This window comes from Octopus sinensis, linkage group LG1, assembly GCF_006345805.1.
Source record: "Octopus sinensis linkage group LG1, ASM634580v1, whole genome shotgun sequence".
In the NCBI taxonomy this organism is placed as follows: domain Eukaryota; kingdom Metazoa; phylum Mollusca; class Cephalopoda; order Octopoda; family Octopodidae; genus Octopus; species Octopus sinensis.
In genome coordinates this window covers 39,358,843-39,377,757 of record NC_042997.1, presented here as the reverse complement: position 1 = coordinate 39,377,757, position 18,915 = coordinate 39,358,843, and the positions used below count along the sequence as shown (strand labels likewise).

The following is an 18,915-nucleotide window of genomic DNA, read 5'->3' as shown; positions in this document are numbered from 1 at the left end:
TGTGTGGTGAAAGTAGGGGGGGGGGGTTCCAAGATTTGTGTAGAATTGGAGAAAAAGGTAGAAAATGTAAAGGCTTTTTGAGCAGGATTACAGCTAAGAGAACCAACAAGTAGATAAAGACTTGTTCTGCAAGGAACTTAAGAATGCAGGGAAGCTCTTAGATCGCATGAAGACATTTTGTGTTTTTGTGGTGGTAGCATTGTATATATTGCAGAGATTGGTAAAAAGCTTCCAGTTACTAATGGCATCTTCTTTTCAAATATATGTCATGTCTGTACTGCTTCAGCACAAATGTACATAGCTTAACTAATTATTAGCTACATGGCTCTTTCCTGGACTGATACTTTGGTTAATTAATCTTAACCTTAAATGGATGAAAAGCAAAATTTACCTATTTGAGTGGAGAGAGCTGGAACAAATACCATAAGACATTCTTTTAGGACTCAACCAATTTGATGTCACGTGTGTGCACAGTTGATGCCATTGCATAGCCACCTTTGTTATCATGTACCTGTTTTCTATGTTTGCATGTATTAAACAGGTCTTCTCTAGCAAAGTGTCACTTTCTACTTTTTGCAGCCCTTTCTCATCTCTTTTGTGAGATTTACTCTTCTGAGAGTCACTTGCACCACTTCATTCCATATAATATTCAGTCCTTTTCTTCTGCAAATTCCTTCCATTTGGATAGCTTTTTATGTTTTGTTAACTGCCATCCTCCATATGCAATACATACCCTCCCAGCTGTCTTGCCTCCTGCACACAATATCTAATGTGATTCCTATCAATATTCATAGAAGGCAGCGAGCTGGCAGAATCGTTAGCATGCCAGGTGAAATGCTTACCGGTATTTCGTCTGCCGCCACGTTCTGAGTTCAAATTCCGCTGAGGTCAGCTTTGCCTTTCATCTTTTCAGGGTCGATCAAATAAGTACCAGTTATGCACTGGGATCGATGTAATCGACTTAATCCCTTTATCTGTCCTTGTGAGCAATAAAGAAATAAATATTCATAAACCTGAAATTAAACTAAGGATAATTATTTATTACTACTATCATCATCATCGTTTAACGTCCGCTTTCCATGCTAGCATGGGTTGGACGGTTCAACTGGGGTCTGGGAACCCCGAAGGCTGCACCAGGCCAGTCAGATCTGGCAGTGTTTCTACAGCTGGATGCCCTTCCTAACGCCAACCACTCCATGAGTGTAGTGGGTGCTTTTTATGTGCCACCGACACAGGTGCCAGACGAGGCTGGCAAACGGCCACACTTGGATGGTGCTTTTTACGTGCTACCGGCACAGAGGCCAGGCGAGGCTGTAAAATTTCTCTTCTCTTATTGGCTACCTCACTGAAAAAGCTCCGCAAATTTTGAAGATATATTGAACCATTTGTCAATTCCTTTATTTATTTATCTTTCTTCACAGCAAACTGGGAAAAATAAAATACCACTCCAGGATAGAGGACAATCCTTCCTACTGGTTTTATGGACAGAAAATAAAAGAAACCAAGAGATATAAAATTAAGCTAAGAGAAAAATAATTTCTTACTGCTGCTATTAAGAAATTTGTTTATTTCCCTCCTGTTTAGTAAATATGTCTGCTCAGTAGAACGGCAGTCATAACTATCCCACCTCACTCCTCGTGATGACAAATACAAGGGGGGTGCTGTAAAGTTCATAACTTTGGGTAAAAGAAAATACAGGAGGGTCAGGTGATTATGATTTTATTCAACATATTCCCTGCTCAGATTCACACACTTAATGCAGCAGTCCTTCAGTTTTTCTAAACCCCGTAAAAGGACTCAGAAGGTTGGGCCTCCAACCAGGCCTTTTGCAATACTCTTAAAGCCAGGAACCTTTCAGCAGCCCCTTGTATAACTGTTGTCATTAATTCAACTAGCTTGTCAAGAAAGTTTCTAGGAGATCATGCATGTGGTCTTGACTGGATCATAGGGGTTGACCCAGAGCCGAACAACCACAACATATAAACATATAAAGCTCTTTCACTTTCTGCTGACATACTATGCTGCAGAGAGACATTGCTCTTCAGCCATTATGAAAGAAGCCTGACTAGGAGAGCCAAAACTCTGAATAAAATCCTCACAAGGGAGAAGTGAACTCTGCAACTCATGACAAACGTAAGCTATCTAAAGAAAGCAGTAACTGTGAATAAAAAAATGACACAATGTATAAAGGACACTTTAATCTGGTTGGATAACCTTTCTAGTACTTATGGTACAATAAAATGTACACACTACAGGCTGTAAAGTAATGATTATAGCAAGTTGCTTTAGCTAATAAAACCATAACAATATCTTGATAATCATAATAAAAACTAATTGTATATTGAGGTCTACACAAGTGGGATGGTCGAGTGTGAACATCTGACTAATAAACATCCCTCGACTGATATCAAATGATTACACCACCTCTCTTCCTTTCAGATCCAGAAAACAGACATCAGATAGCCAAAACATCACCTGAAATACTCCACTTCCTGTCAGGTTGCAAAACCTAAGGGGTGACTGTGTCAATGAGGATATGATCTGGAAAGATCATAGAAACACTAGAATGAATGTAGAATGGGTGAGTTTTGTGTTCAAAAGATAAACTTGATGGGAGACTCAGTGAAACTGTCAAAGGCCAAGAAATATAGACGCAAATTGTTTGGTATAACAGTGCTAAGTTTGGTGGAATCAGTATATTGTTGATAGAAAATTGTATAGACTAAGTAATTAAATTTAGCTGGTGTGAAGCATGTCTCTGGCCCTTGTATTATTACAAGTTCTTGGTTCCATGAGTTCTGTATAAAGTAGTGGAAAGAAATACAAAACGACTTTTCAAGGAACTGCGACACTATTCATCCGCTAAATAAATTTGTACTGCAAACCAGCTGGATACATCTATATCAATAAAACTAAAATTCTGTCTGTCTGTCCAGGGCCCCTGTATCTCAGTCTACATTTGCTGTACATAGGCATATACCATCTTGGAATCAAGGTGATCCAGGGATTTAAAATCTGCCCTTATTTGGTTCTTTAACATCCAGCATTGGAATCTGATTTAAATGGATTTGGGTTGCTATTTCTAGCAGGTAAAGATTAGCTGGTTCACGCCATCCTAGTTTGCATGTCAGATGACGTCAGAGATCAAGGGGAGATAAATGATATTCGCTTCATTAATTTTATGTCAAGATAAGAATTTTGGGACAAATTGGCCAACAGTTGGAATTCACTTGGGACAGGAACAATTGAACGGTTGCATTACAGAAGTAATTCTCACCTGTCCTTAACCTCTTATCAAACACCACCAGAGCATATAGTCATTATAGACATGCTATAGAAATGCTATTTAGCTCTCCTTGGTTTGGAGCCACAGGCCTAATTAGCCCTCCACAGGAGCTAGCATAAAAGTCCGCACGGAGTGCAGCTTTGAAGCTGCTCATGAATATAACAGTCTGCAGTAAATATACATAGTCTGCTTCTCAAATGAGTTGAAACTTGGTTATAAGTGCTTGGCAAACAGGAACAGAACGATGTGACAAAGCTTCCTGGCAGTCTCCCTCCTTTCTCTGAAAATTCTCACCTCACTGGCCAAAATGAAAAACTTTATGCTATTTAAAGACACCATCAGGTTCAAACAAGCATTTGATTTTGCCACGCTGGTTGGTCTATAGTACAATGCAATTGGATACAAAACTGTATCCCGCATAAAACTAGACCAACGCAAGAAGCAGACTCAATCAAGTATTACACCATCACATGACCGGTTTATGTGACCATTCATTAGGAACGTGCGGGATGATCCAATTTCTGACTGTTTAAGCCTAAATGATGTGATAATCTATGACAATAGTTCTTGCTACAGAACTATTACGGTTGGTGAATCACTAATTAATCTTAGAATAGTTATATGCACTGATCTCTGCATATACACCACACCACTAGCAGGTGAACAAAAGGACCTTTTATTTCTATGAGATGCTCTTGCGGGACACATTGATAATGAATGAGAGTGTCAAGTTTGTCACTTGACTTGGTCATGAAGAATGTTGATATACTTCAGAAGTATGTGTCACCATTGCCAAATTGGATGGCTTTATTATAACATAGTGTAGTGTAAATGGAGAGGTCATTCTTGGCTGCAAGAATAATAATCGAAGCAAACTCACAAACATTTAACTCGCTAGTTATTGCTGGACATAATTTGGCTATTTACAATGAGCAATATTAATAACTTCCGACTGGGGTAGCGAGAGAAAATTGCCCTGCATCCGTAGACGTTATTTCTAAGACATTGTGAGAATGTTCAGAATGGTCTGTCCAAGAACCTGGTGTTGTCTGCACAAATGTCCAGATCCATTTGCATGGCAAGAGAGGAGGCTCATGAATCAATCAGCCACCTTCAACACTCTATAATTAGTTTAGTGCCAAAAACAGTTTTTATTGGGGACAGGAGGTTAAATTGGTGAACATTCGAGAAAACTATATCATGCCACAGCCTCATGCTGACTGTCAATTTATAGATCAATCTCGTGAGATTATGATGGTTCACTCGTAGTGCCTGACCAAGTACCTAGCAGTTAGGTCTTGGATACCCGCTACAACAGCAACGTCATTGTCACGACTGGAGACTATAAAGACCATGTTGGGCAATTCCATTGTGCATGAAAGCAATGGATATGTAGGGATACGACCTTACATAAAGGAGTTGGTGACGGAAACATCTCCTTTTTAACGCCACACGGTCGTCCCACAAAGATGAGAAATCGTGAATGCTGGGGCTTTTTTATAACCTGAGGTGGGCTCCAGTGAAACCCAAAAAGACTGTGTCATAGGACCTTATCCGAAGGCCGTGATTGGTTGACTTACACACTGGTGCGAAATAAGTCAAGAGACAAACTGTGCCACTGTCAACCAAGCAGAGCAGTGGACACAACAGGGTCAAAATAGCCGAAGATGGTTGTTATCTAACACGAGATCATTTCTAATATATCTCTCAAACAGTGAGGATATCACTGAACCACGCTACAGATATGATGCACAAAAAGAGATAAACACTTTTGGAAATCTGTGAAGCAAATGATCTAACCATTGGCCACAACTAACGTGTGTCTTGATTGTATTTTTAAGGTCAACTAGTGAAAATAACAAACATTTCTATCTTATTACATTACTTCAAAATATCGCATTCAGCTCAGTTGGCAAGACAGAAATGATGAGTATATATAGAAATAGAAAGAGTGTAGTGACGTTGGTTATCTATATCAGTGGTTTTCAACCAGGGTTCCGTAAGAAGTTACAAAACTGCTAAAATCGGCAGTAATTTTTAATTCTCCTGTGCAGATATGTGTGCAGAAGACTATTAAGTTATTGCACAGGGGTTCCTCGAGCCAGTGGAATGTTTCCTTGGGGTTCCGCTCCAGCAAAAAGGTTGAAAAGCACTGATCTATATCAACAACAAAACTAACGAAAAGTACCCCAGGGTCATGATCTGTGTACTAAATACACATACAGTAAAGTCTCGCATAATTGCTATAGTGTGTTGAAAACTTCAATTAACTGAGACTATTCGTGCAATTAGTAGATAAAATAACCCTCTAGGAGTGTTTAAAATCTAAAAATAACAACCGAGGTATACATAGACATACACAGACAGACGCATACACACACATATGTGAATGTGTGTTCGTATACATATGAAGCGTTGCACAAAACGAAGATCAGGCTCAGTAGTGGGTCCCAGACTCCAATCCAGCATCCAGTGTAGTACGATGCGAGACATCAACGTCAGGATAGGGTGGTTTAAAAAGAAACAAACGAAAGACAGCAATATAATAATAATGCTTTCTAATTTTGTCACAAGGGCAGCCATTTTGGGGAAGGGGATAAGTCGATTACATTGACCCCAGTGTTTCACTGGTACTTAATTTATTGACCTCGTAAGGATGAAAGGCAAAGTCCACCTCAGCAGAATTTGAACTCAGAACGTAAAGACAGGACAAAATACCGCCAAGAGTTTTGCCCAGCGTCCTAACGATTCTGGCACCTCGCCGCCTTCAATAGTAATAGTAATAATAATAATAATAATAATAATAATAATAATAATAATAATAATAATAATAATAATAATAATAATAATAAGTCGTTTGACCGTAACCAGTTGAGCATGTCCCTTAGCGGCTGACGATATGTGCATCTCTGATCACGAGCAGAAGTAGTGGGGGAGTATCATAGCCATGTGTTGAGAGGGATTCTTTTGGGTTTGAATAATTCACCTCTGGAAACAGGGGTCTTTCGTTCAACATCCTAAAGCAACCCTTATTCAGGGACCTTTTGAGTGGGATGGGTTACTCGACCAGAACAAAATTCTAACTGGGCCCCACTTGCGAGGTCATGTGCTGTTTATCTTGATATGAGATCACCATGTCGCGCACATATGGTTGTGATGCATGTGCCTAGTGTACCCTTATCAGACGGGTAGTCATGACTGGGCTTCGTATATTTTACCTCAGTGTCACTTTGATGGCATGCACTGCTCTCTCACTCAATAATAATAATAGCACTCAGAGAACGCAACACCAACGTCCTCTCAACAATTAACCGGAGATGACTTTTAAAATAAGAATATCTGAAATAAACTCGACTACTCTCACAAACGAGAATACTAAAAATTAAGTGAAAAAAAAAACGGAAAAATAATCCAGAATCCTTGTCCGGTACCTGATCGATCCCAATGGTAGTCATGGAACGTGAAGGTGGATGTGCGGGCGGTGTTTGTAATGCTGTGTGTGTGTTGTCGTCTGCAGTGGGAACAGACAGTTTTCTCTAAGAAGGCCTTTTTCAGTCTATCCCCTGATATAGTGTCTTTACGACCAATAAGGTCTATGGTGAAAAACTTAACCGCGTGAAAGAAAACAGAAAGGACCTGCATACGGTGCTGTTAACAGAGGTTCAACAACATTGTTGCGCACAAAAACGTGAGTCCAAGAAGTAAAGCTTCTGTAGATGGTCGGGGTGAAGTGTGGTGAAACCATCTAATAACGACTCTGTTCAAAAGGCTAGAATAATACATATAAGGTGCCAGTTGGAAAAGAGAGAGACGCAACCGAGTAGAATGATTAAGAGAGTTCTATTTATTGATATATTAACTTGTGTGTGCGTTATGTATAGAGAATAATAGACAGGCCGTCATGAGAACAAAGTGTATGTGCGTATAGGCATGGATGTATGCGTGTGCTACATATAAGAATAACAGATCAGGTGGTAAGGCATAACAGACCAGACCTAGTGGTGGTAGACAAGATGCACCACATGTGCTATATAGTTGATGTTGCATGTCCCTTTGACCCACGAATAGTCAAGAAAGGGGGGAAAAAATTAATAAATACAATCCTCTTAAGTACGAAATAGACCAGCTATGAAAAATGAAGAAGGTGAAGATGGTTCCAGTTACAGTTGGGTCCTTGGGGACAGTATCAGAAGGCATCAAGAGGAATATAAGGGAAATTGGAAGAGAGTGCCTAGTAGAACTGTTACAAAAGGTTTGCCTCCTTGGCACAGCCAGAGTAATCAGAAAAGTATTAAATAGTTGAAAAGAACAGAAAGCAGCAAGCCTGTTGCGCATGCAAGACTCCAGTTCTAACAAAACCTGTGATAAAAAGAAATAATAGTAATAATAATATATCAAGTATGGTATTTAATGCTTGATAGAACATATACAGGTCTCATCAGTAGTAATTACATAACAGTTGTAGAAACATTATTCTATCTTGCACTTTACCTCATCAGTGTTCCACAATAAAAATATTTATTGCGGAACACTGATATGATGGAGTGCAAGATTGCATAATGTTTCTACAACTGTTATGTCATTATTATGGTATTTTGGTGAAATACGTGTATGTTCTAAAAAGCCAAACCATACCTGATTTGTATGTATTATAATTATGTATGCGTGTATAAGTTTTTATCCAAAATTCTGAAAACTTTTCAAAATCCGAAGTTTTACGAGTGTGGGAAGTGTCGCAAATGAGAAATTCCCGCAAGGTCAAAATAATAAAAACATGTTCGGAAAGTTTTATTTTTTTAAATGGAAGTGTAGATGAGCCATAAAACAAAAGTCTGAAAAGGGAAAGTGACGTGTAGCTATTTCCTGTGGTTGACAAGTATAATCTATGTACTTATTTTGGTGAAACATTTCATTTCATTATTTTTCATTTCATCAAGATTCAGCTCACGAGCTGTGGCCATGCTGGGACACCGCCGTTTACAATGTGAAATATTATATGTACAAAACTGCACAAGCGTCAGATTTGTATTAAAAAAACTACTTTCATGGTATAAATTGCATTTTGAAACGCAAATCGATGTATTTAAACTTGGCTTCCATTCTCAAACTGTACCATTTTATAGATGAAGATACACAACATATAATCATTCAGAAAACACACACACACACACACACACACACACATACATATACATATAAACATGAAAATTATAATAGTACAAATAACTACACATGCCGTAAAAAATCCGCTAATGAACTAATGTGTCTAAAAAAAAACATAATATCCAAATGTACAATCTCCACATCCCAACATAAATACCCATACATAGGTGCCTCGGAGAAACCAATTCAAAGTTTGTTGTCGCAATCACATTTCGTCTTTCCGAAAAATATACAGACGATACGCAACTTCACTGGCAGACCGAATATGGAGACTGAAAAAAAATCAAAAATGAAAAACGAAATAAAATGGTCAATAATTAAAAAAAAAAATGCACACCCATGTAATTCCTATCCGGCAAATGTGATCTTCGCCTTGAGGAAGTATTGAGTATTCTGCTGAGTAGTGAGAACCTGGTAAACAAGCATGATGAGAAAATTCCAAGGTGTAACCACCGCGCCAAATAAGCATTTTCAAGATGGGACAGAGTATAAAAATATTATAATTCAGTTCCCCCACCCCACTCACATCCTTCCCATCCCGCGTGTATATATATATATATATATATATATATATAGAAAATAGTAAAGAGTGAAAAAACTACAGAAGGCTTAAATGTTAAAAAATATATATATTTGCGTCATATGTCTGAAGAATATTAGAAAATTAAAAAAAAAATTTTTTTCTCTTATGATGACATAATTTAAAAGAAAGACCGGTTTCGCGTGTAGCCTTTCAAATTTCTTGTGACGTTATGTTTATGTTGAATAGAGTTTTCGTTATGTTTAAGTTCAGGAGAGTTCTTAATAAGGGAAGGTAGTGAGTGATTTCTTCCGGTGTAAGGGAGATAATCGCTTAAAAAATTTTCCCTTTCCCTTGGTGTGAATTTCTCTGTATCAGTATGTTCGGATGGTTGAGTCTGAGCTTGTACTTTTCAATGAAGAATGTTTCCTTGTTTAGTCTAATTTGTGTTGATGTTCCGAAAGCACATTGGTAAAATGGAAAGATTAAAAATTGTGGTAGTAGTTGCTTTGCGCATTTCTCAATGTGCTCATTAAAAGGTATCATTCTATATTCTGGGAATGCAATTTGTTGTCGATGCAGTGTGCATCTACGTCTGAGTGATAGTCCCATGGAACCCACGTAGTCTTGGTGGCAGCCCGAGCATTTTATGACATAAATTATGTTTTCAGAGGCACAAGTAAAGTTAGATTTGATCTTGAATTTCTGTCCCTCTTTAAAGAGGAAGGGCATGTTGCACAGTTCGATCTACCACATTTTTTTACTCTTGCATCCGTAATTTCCGAAGACAATTTTGCCTTTGTGAGAATCTTTTTAAGTGATTTAGGCTGTTTGTAGCTTTTAATGATTTGGTGTATGTTTAGAATTTCCTTTAATTTGGGGTCTTTATGAAGTATTGGTAAATTCTGGGTGATGATGGTGAAGGCTTCTTTGTTTCTGGGGTTGTATGTAGGGTTCCACGGGACTATCACTCAGACGTAGATGCACACTGCATCGACAACAAATTGCATTCCCAGAATATAGAATGATACCTTTAGTGAGCACATTGAGAAATGCGCAAAGCAACTACTACCACAATTTTTAATCTTTCCATTTTACCAATGTGCTTTCGGAACATCAACACAAATTAGACTAAACAAGGAACATTCTTCATTGAAAAGTACAAGCCCAGACTCAACCATCCGAACATACTGATACAGAGAAATTCACACCAAGGGAAAGGGAAAATTTTTTAAGCGATTATCTCCCTTACACCGGAAGAAATCACTCACTACCTTCCCTTATTTAGAACTCTCCTGAACTTAAATATAACGAAAACTCTATTCAACATAAACATAACGTCGCAAGAAATTTGAAAAGCTACACGCGAAACCGGTCTTTCTTTTAAATTATGTCATTATAAGAGAAAAAATTTTTTTTTAAAATTTTCTAATATTCTTCAGACATATTGACGCAAATATATATATATTTTAACATTTAAGCCTTCTGTAGTTTTTTCACTCTTTACTTTTTTCTATATATTCACCCACGTGCTTTCACAAACCAACTTTCTTATCTATCTCTCTCTCTCTCTCTATATATATATATATATATTGGAGTGCCCCAAAATATACCTATGTACATACATATATGTAAATGAATGTATGTGCGTGTATGTATAAGTATGAATGTATTTGTTGATCGGTGTATGTATATAAGTATGCATATGTATGTGTGTGTATATATATATATATTGTTAAACTGTTTGTCCTCGTCCACCGTCCTAAATCACACAGTGTTGGTTTGCTTATTTTGCTTCGTTTTGTTTGCTCTTGTCCATAATTCTACGTAGGAAAACTTTTTCTTTACGGGCACCGCCAATTGGGAAGCATTCAGTCTAATCGTTAAAGGTGCGAAACTGAAAGGTACCATTGGTCGATAACTGATATATATATAGGTTATGAGAGGTAATGGTGTCAATAAGACCCAAAGGTGTCAGGTAATGCCGAGTAAGTGCTAAGGATAGACCATAGTTAAGCTCCAGGTTCGGTGATTATGGTCATCCGATGGTATTTGTTTATGTTCTATGACTGCTACTGTGTTGGATCGTTCATGCTGAATATGTGCTTCTATGTTGGCTGCTTGACTGGCGCAAGTTACTTGCTGGCTGTCTGCTTGGTGATGGCTCTCTCCGCAGCCCCTTGACGGATTGCTGTATTTATAATGGTCATGACAGGTAGAAGGACAGATTACTTATGTAGGTCGTCTCCTGTCCACTTGAACCTTAAACAACATGACTCAAGTCGTAAGTCGAAGGGAAATCCATCCATCACTTTTTGACAGGACAAAGAAATTTCTTTCGCGCCTGTTTGGCCAGTGGTGGATCAGACGAGCGAGAATCCTTAGATTCGGTGTCGAATCTCAGCTCGGAAAAAGGAAGTGTTAGTTTTTACATATCTATTACGGATGATATTACCAATTGGTTTCGAGCTAGGAATACAACGGAGTATTATGTAACAATCCGATTATATAACCCTATGCTCATCAAAGGTAGCCTATATGGAATGGTCATATTTCGTTCCAAATCGGCTACATCTGATGAGCGTACGGTAATATAATCGTATTGTTAACTAACACTCCGCGGTACCCCTAGCGCGAAAGCGATTGGTAAGATATGTGTGTGTGTGTGTGTGTGTATTCTTTTGGTTCAGTTTCCGCCTGTCAAATCCACTCACAAAGCTTTGGTCGACCCGAGGCTTTAGTAGAAGGCTGTTGCCCAAGGTAACTTGCAGTGGGACTGAACCTGGATCCATGCGGTTGGGAAGCCACGTACAGCCAGAGAGTGACCATTGGTTCCGCGCTTATAAAGCGCTATAGGTGCAAAATCAATGGTCACCCTCTCACCAACCATAACAATCTACTAAATATATATAATGTATCACTGTTCTTTTGTACTAGAGTGTGCTTCTTTTTTCGGTTATAGGAACTACTGACGATATATTTATATATATTATCCGAAATGTACAGTATTATATGTCCATTTTCGGATAATATACCCACTCTATTAAGGCGGTGAGCTGACAGAACGGTTAGCACGCCGGGCGAAATGCTTAGCGGTATTTCGTCTGCTGTTATGTTCTGAGTTCAAATTCTACCGAGGTCGACTTTGCCTTTCATCCTTTCGGGGTCGATAAATTAAGCACCAGTTAAGCACTGGGGATCGATGTAATCGACTTAATCCGTTTGTCTGTCCTTGTTTGTCCTCTCTGTGTTAAGCCTCTTGTGGGTAGTAAAGAAATAGGTATTTCGTCTGCTGTTACGTTCTGAGTTCAAATTCTGCCAAGGTCGACTTTGCCTTTCATCCTTTCAGGGTCGAGAAATTAAATACCAGTTGCGTACTGGAATCGATCTAAAATTTCGGGCCTTGTGCCTAGAGTAGAAAAGAATATACCCACTCTATTGACATATACGAGTGCATTTTTTTCCTAACATATGGACTTTTAGACGACTTACACACACGCGCGCACGCACACACACACACAGAAGGTGTGTGTGTGAACAAATGTTTTTTTCTCTTTTGTTTCCTAACTAAAACTGGCATTGAAATTATGTTAATATATGATGACTAATACCTAATTAGAGTAATCCCTTCAGAATACGGACGTGATACCCCACGAACATTATTAAGTCGATGACTTTTCAGTAAAATAAATTGGTAAATTCATAAATTAATTTCTGTTAATATGTAGTAAAAGTTCCGTTAGTTTTTAACTTCGAGCGCAAGTTTCCATGTTATAAAATTGAAAGGATCGATACTGATTGCCGTAAAAGTCCATAGGATTCGATCTAACGTAAATTACTTTCGTTCAAGTGCAAAAATAGCGAAGGGATATTAACTTGTATAACGAAAGGTATAAAAGTGATGTAATTTCATTCTCCTATAGATTTACTGACAAGATGCCCACTTTAAAAATATCAATTAAGCTTTGTAGTAATCACTGAGGTTTTCGCCTTAGGCCTATATGCAATTTGTCCTAGCTCTCTGTGGAAAAATAAAAGTAAATTTTAAACACTTTCTATCTATCATTTCTACTAAAGGCACAAGGCCTGGATTTTTTTTTTGATGGTGGTGGTGGTGATGGAGTATGGTAAGTCGATTACATCGACCTGAGTGCAAAACTGGTACTTATTTTACCGACCCCGAAAGGAAGAAAGGCAAAGTCGACCTCAGCGGAATTTGAACTCAACGTAAAGCCGGATTAAATGCCGCTAAGCATTTTGCCTGGCGTGCTAACGATTCTGCCAGCTCGCTGCCTACATCCTTTCTACTATAGGCACAAGGCCTGAAATTTTTTTAGGCGGGGGTTAATCTACTATCGACCTTCGAAAGGATGAAAGGCAAAATTTGGCGAAATTTGAACTCGGAACGTAAAGACGGACGAAACGCCGCTAAGCATTTTGTCCGGCGTGCTATCAATTCTGCCAGCTAAAAAGTTTGTTTCTTTTTAATAAATAACCAGTGAATTAGTTTTAATTTCATTATTGATTAATTTAATTTAATTATTCGTTTTAATTTGCTTAGTCGTTTTTTGCTTTTAAAACCCGTATGTGTTATTTTAAATACATACTTCTCTCCATAACTGAGATAAAATATCTAATATAGTTTTCTATTAGTGTGAGGCGAAAGAAGCAGGAAGGGAGAGAAATATTCAGGTGGTCGGTCAAATTGACTGCTGACAACAAAACTTTATAATCAGCCCTGGCTCACAACGCTAGAAAAGATTAGACGGAGCGGATTTGCAAGTTGCTCTCTTGCTTGTCAGCCCTTTGCTCTTGTTTACTTATGTTCTTCCAAACACGTCTACCTATGAACGTGTTTAATTTACGAGGCTTTCCTTTTTCTTTTATGATTGTTTACATTTCAATGTAGCATGATTATGTTAAGTTCTTTTGAAGAAGGAGGAAAAGAACAATGAAGTGTGTACCGTGAGCGCAACTTATCACTCTTACCTTTCTCCACCTGTGATTACTTTAATAGGACAATACAGGTGTGATAAATATGGCGACGGATAGGCTCTCGTCTTTAGACTTGGCTACTGTAAACTTCGATGAAGATATATATTGCAAAAGGACTTCTACTGAATCAAACAAACATTTATCGGAACCATGGAGTGCAGTATCTGCGACCACAATGGGTCATACTGAAGACGACAACGAAGTTCAACAGCTTTTAGCTCACAGTAGCAGCTCTTCAATACCTTTATGTTATAAAGGACCTTACAACTGGATCAGTAGCTGCAGTGGTGCTCATGATAAAAACTGTAACGGAACCAGCAATTCATCTTTGTTAAGTGCCAATTACTCACCTCTTCCCCTTTCAACTAATGTTTTCCGAACCACCCGAAGCCGCCACGGATCCTGTGGTTCAAACTCGACATTAGTTTTAATTGGTTTGGCTATTCTAATTATTTTCCTTATGGGATTATTAATCGGTTATTACGTTCGCGTTGGTTCACATAGCACTGAAAATGAGAGACAACCTCTTTTGGGATCATCCGAGGATTATTTGGACACGACAGAAAATAAAAAGATTTGTCTTCAGAAATGTCACCTGGATTCCAAACTGTCCGATCTTTGTTCTAACAGACATCTCGAGTCCATACACGGAAATATCATGTATTATATTAATGGAAACCGTATGATGGATCTTATTAGGTAGGAAAGTATAATTTTTTCAAGTTCATTCTATTTCTCATTGTTCTTTACTGGTTTTTTTCTTCTTTTCCTTAAATACGAGTTCATTCTAATTTGTTCTCATGCTTATTTTTTTGCGCTCTTTTATTTTGATAATTGCCTTAATGATAACAGTCATCATTTGTGGATCTGTAAAATATATAACTGTATTTCTATTAAAAAACAAATACAAATATGAAAAGTGTCAGAATTCAAAGAGTCGTTGCTTCTATTCCCACATGAAGATTTTCAGTAATGTACCTGAGAAATCTTTATGGACAAAAGAGAAAATGAGGGAAATCAAAATTAATGAAGCTCTAAGATATTCATACCAGATATAATAATTAACATTTAGGTCACAAATAATTGACTTGATATCTTTTTAAGGGCACACACCGTACTAATATTGTTTACAGGTTTTAAACAAACCTGTTGAATTGAGCGTGTCGCTCCCGTGATATATTTCTTATAAATAAAATCCTAACTCTTTTTACTAATTTTCACAGCTATACATTTTGTTGGAGTGTTTTGGCAGGGAAATATGCTTTTATTGAAATGTGAATATTTATAAATAACCCTTTTTGTACGGGTGGGATATTGAAAATAAAAAATACGATATAACTTTAACATTATGATTCAGCTCTTACTTAATTCATTACATGGCTTGCTGTTATGATACTTTAACCAAAAGTAATTCTGATTAATTCCAACATATTGTATCATTCGAGTCATCACTTATCAATTGTAAAGCAAAGAAGGAAAATACACCTGGAAGATTCTCTACACCCCTCTAATTCCCCACTTCTGAAGGTGAGAAAAATGAGATCAGAACTATAATTTGTTAGAGTTCATAATTTATTTGGATTTGCATTAGAAGAATACAGCATTATACAGGTGGGGTTATTTTTAATTTTAGAATCTGGTGGGCTGCTAAGACATTTGTGCGTGATTGTAATTTCATAGTAATTATAAACCAATGAAATTAATTAAAATTTTGTATAGTAGAAGAGTAATATAATGTAATTCCTGACATTTTGCCATTGTACTCCCAATTCAATGTTATAATAATGTACGACTGGTGTGGGTTTTCTATGTGATAAGGACTCCTGCAAAAACTATTGATTTATCTCGACAGTTTAATTACTGTTGAACATAAAACTCCAGATAACATTTTGGCTGGAGTCCAAAATAAATGGAATTTAGAGAACTATTCCTACGGGGGAGAAAAATGAAAAGAGAAAAAGTATGTTATGCGACACTCTGTGGTCTCCGTTCCAAAAAGTAACTTTACTAGCAATATCTTTTAGCAATGTTTATTAAAGTCGGTCAAATTCATTCTCTCCTTTGGAAGAACGAGCATGATTGAAAAGAAATTTTTAATGGGGGGAATTAAAGGCCTGAATTTATTCTTTAATTCTTTTTCTTATTTCGGTCATATTGCCATGCTGGGGTACTACCTTTAGTCGAGCAAATAACCCCATGACTTATTCTTTGTAAGCCCAGTACTTATTCTATCGGTCTCTTTTGCCGAACCTCTAAGTTACGGGGACGTAAACACACCAGCAACGGTTGTCAAGCAATGTTGGGCGACAGATACATGATAAATTATATACATAAACGTTTATATATGTTATACAGACACACATATAAAACAAAAGAACTTCAGATTCGCTATTTTTTAGTAGTAGTTAGCTACTAACAAATATATACTCGCAAAAACGTCTTAATAACAACTGTCAGTGAGAAAAATTTGACAGGTGCATATTAATTTGCAATCTAGACTGAATAAATTGTAGTGACATGTCAACATTCTCTCTCCACATGTCAGATATATGATTTATCCTATTGAATTTAACTGGAGATGTGTGTATAGCCAAACTCTTGAAACATTGCAAATAATGGCACAAACTTGATGAGCAAGTAACTCGCTTTGAAAAATTATACAACTCATATATATGTTTTGTTATGTATGAAAAAAATTAGGATTGGTTATTTTCATAGATGCATTTTATTTCCTGAAGCTTTATCTTCTGTCGAGGAAATCGTCATAGACTTGTTTTTCCTTCGAATCCCCATAGTTATTATTTGTTGTTACTATGTAAAAATTGGCATGATACAAATTCATCACAATAACATTTGAATTTAGTCATTTAAACTTTATTTGCAAACTAGTGAGAATTTGTTGACTGCTTCCTACGTCTGTATTTTGATCGTCATTTTCGCTTATCATCATCATCATTTATCATTTGTTTTTCCATCTTGATATCTTTCCTATCACCAACCATTTTACAGTGTGGTCGGGATTAATTTTATCCTATCACAGAGTCTGCAGTGAATTGGCTGACGTGTTTTAAGCATTGGACAAATGTCTCCAGGAATTTAGTTATGGCATTTTACTCCTGATTTTAAATCCAGCTGAGATCAACTTTACCTTTCACCCCCACCGCCGATCAATAAAATGAAATACCAGATAAATACTGGGTTGATCTATAAGGCATTGTAGATGTAAAAACAGAAGTATAATAGTTTTTCATTCCTTTCAGAGTTACTACTCATCAGGATGTGTCGCCTTTGCTGTCCCTGTGGAGTTCATGCCTCTTCTGTTTATTTATTTATTTTTTTTTTACATTTTTTTCCCCCAGGAGTGGCTGTGTGTTAAATAGCTTGTTTACCAACCACATGGTTCTGGGTTCAGTCCCACTGCGTGGCACATTGGGCAAGTGTCTTCTACTATAGCCTCGGGCCGACCAAAGCCTTGTGAGTGGATTTGGTAGACGGAAACTGAAAGAAGCCCGTCGTATATATGTATATATATATATACGTGTGTGTGTGTGTTTGTTCCCCTAGCTTTGCTTGACAACCGATGCTGGTGTGTTTATGTCCCCGTTACCTAGCGGTTCGGTAAAAGAGACCGATAGAATAAGTACTGGGCTTACAAAAGAATAAGTCCCGGGGTCGAGTTGCTCGATTAAAGGCAGTGCTCCAGCATAGCCGCAGTCAAATGACTGAAACAAGTAAAGAGTAAAGAGTAATATTCTTGACATTCAGTTTGAACATCTTTTGATCTCTGTCTGCAAGAAGAATGTGTGTACAGATGGTTTTCCAGAGAGTAGCAGTCTTATGAAGGAGAGTTGAGAAAATTCTTTAGTGCAAAGCTTGGAAGATGGGAATGTATCAGGATGAGGAACAGAGTCTTTGTCACAGAGACTATTGTAATAGAAATAGAAGGTTGTAACACATTAAGTGAACCCGTACAAGAAAAGCCTTGTTCGGATGCAATCAACATTGTGTGTGTGTGTATGTAGCAGTAAGCCATCCTGATGTGTACAACACTTAATTATGTGGTTTGTGGTGAGTTTGTCAAGATTCATCCGCTAATCAAGGCTGATGTAGTTTCTGCCTCAAAGAAGAATTGTAGTCCTTTGGATGTAGTTTAGGCAATGTTATGTGAGAGTCACAATGAGAAATTTTCAAAGTATGTGAGATCTAGCATTTGCTAAAACTGAGATGTTTGTGTGTTGTTTTTAACTAGATGTTATTATCGTAATAATGTGTAGTGATTTTGCTGTTAAAAGAAACTAGATTGTCAATTTCCAAATGAAGGAAACTTTTAAGGTTTCTATTTATGAAAGCAGTGCTGTTCTGGTTTGAGATGTCTAAGTTGTAAATAGAAGACATAAGAATATTGAAAATTAAGCCTTCTAGTTGGTAGGAAGTTAGAGACATCTTCTAGGTGTTCTAAATAGTGTTCTTCATTGCTATTGTTACAGGTAAATTTTGATAGGTTTATGGCTTTCATTATGTGCTTTGGATGGGTTGAGGTCAAAGTATATTTACTGCCTGGAGTAGTCAGTATGAGATTGGCAGAATTCCCACCAGTTGCTAACTTGGAATACTCCAGGCTTAGCAGCTGTCATCAAATCTAATGGGTGGCTGGATAAAATTTGGGTTTGAAAGTTAGAAAGAAGTTAAGAGTATTTGGAGTGTCTGTGCATTGATCAGGGTTGTGGATAGGTGACGATACTGACTGATGCAGACAATCCTCAATGGAAAAAGATTTGACTTCTACATCAGCAGCATCAGTGCCAATTGATGAGGCAGCTTCCTATTACATTGGCTACAAGATTGAACCCTGTTTTATCTGGGAATGGTCTTCAACTGGGTTCAGATACTTGTAATGGTCATGTGATGTGTTATATTAATTAAATATAGGTTAACTCCTCAAACTGACGAT

At 37.5% G+C, this 18,915-nt stretch overlaps 1 protein-coding gene across 2 annotated transcripts in view; it reads left to right on the top strand.

Moving 5' to 3' along the window:
- The first annotated feature begins 13,677 nt into the window (after positions 1 to 13,677).
- Positions 13,678 to 18,915, top strand: part of LOC115218023 (aminopeptidase NAALADL1) — a 45,408-nt gene continuing 40,170 nt past the window's right edge. The window contains exon 1 of one of the 2 annotated variants that reach the window (XM_036499477.1): positions 13,678 to 14,663. In XM_036499477.1, coding sequence (XP_036355370.1) covers positions 14,008 to 14,663 — 656 coding nt within the window. In that variant the 5' untranslated portion in view covers positions 13,678 to 14,007. The remainder of the gene's footprint in view (positions 14,664 to 18,915) is intronic. The other variant, XM_036499435.1, reaches the window with a different exon arrangement.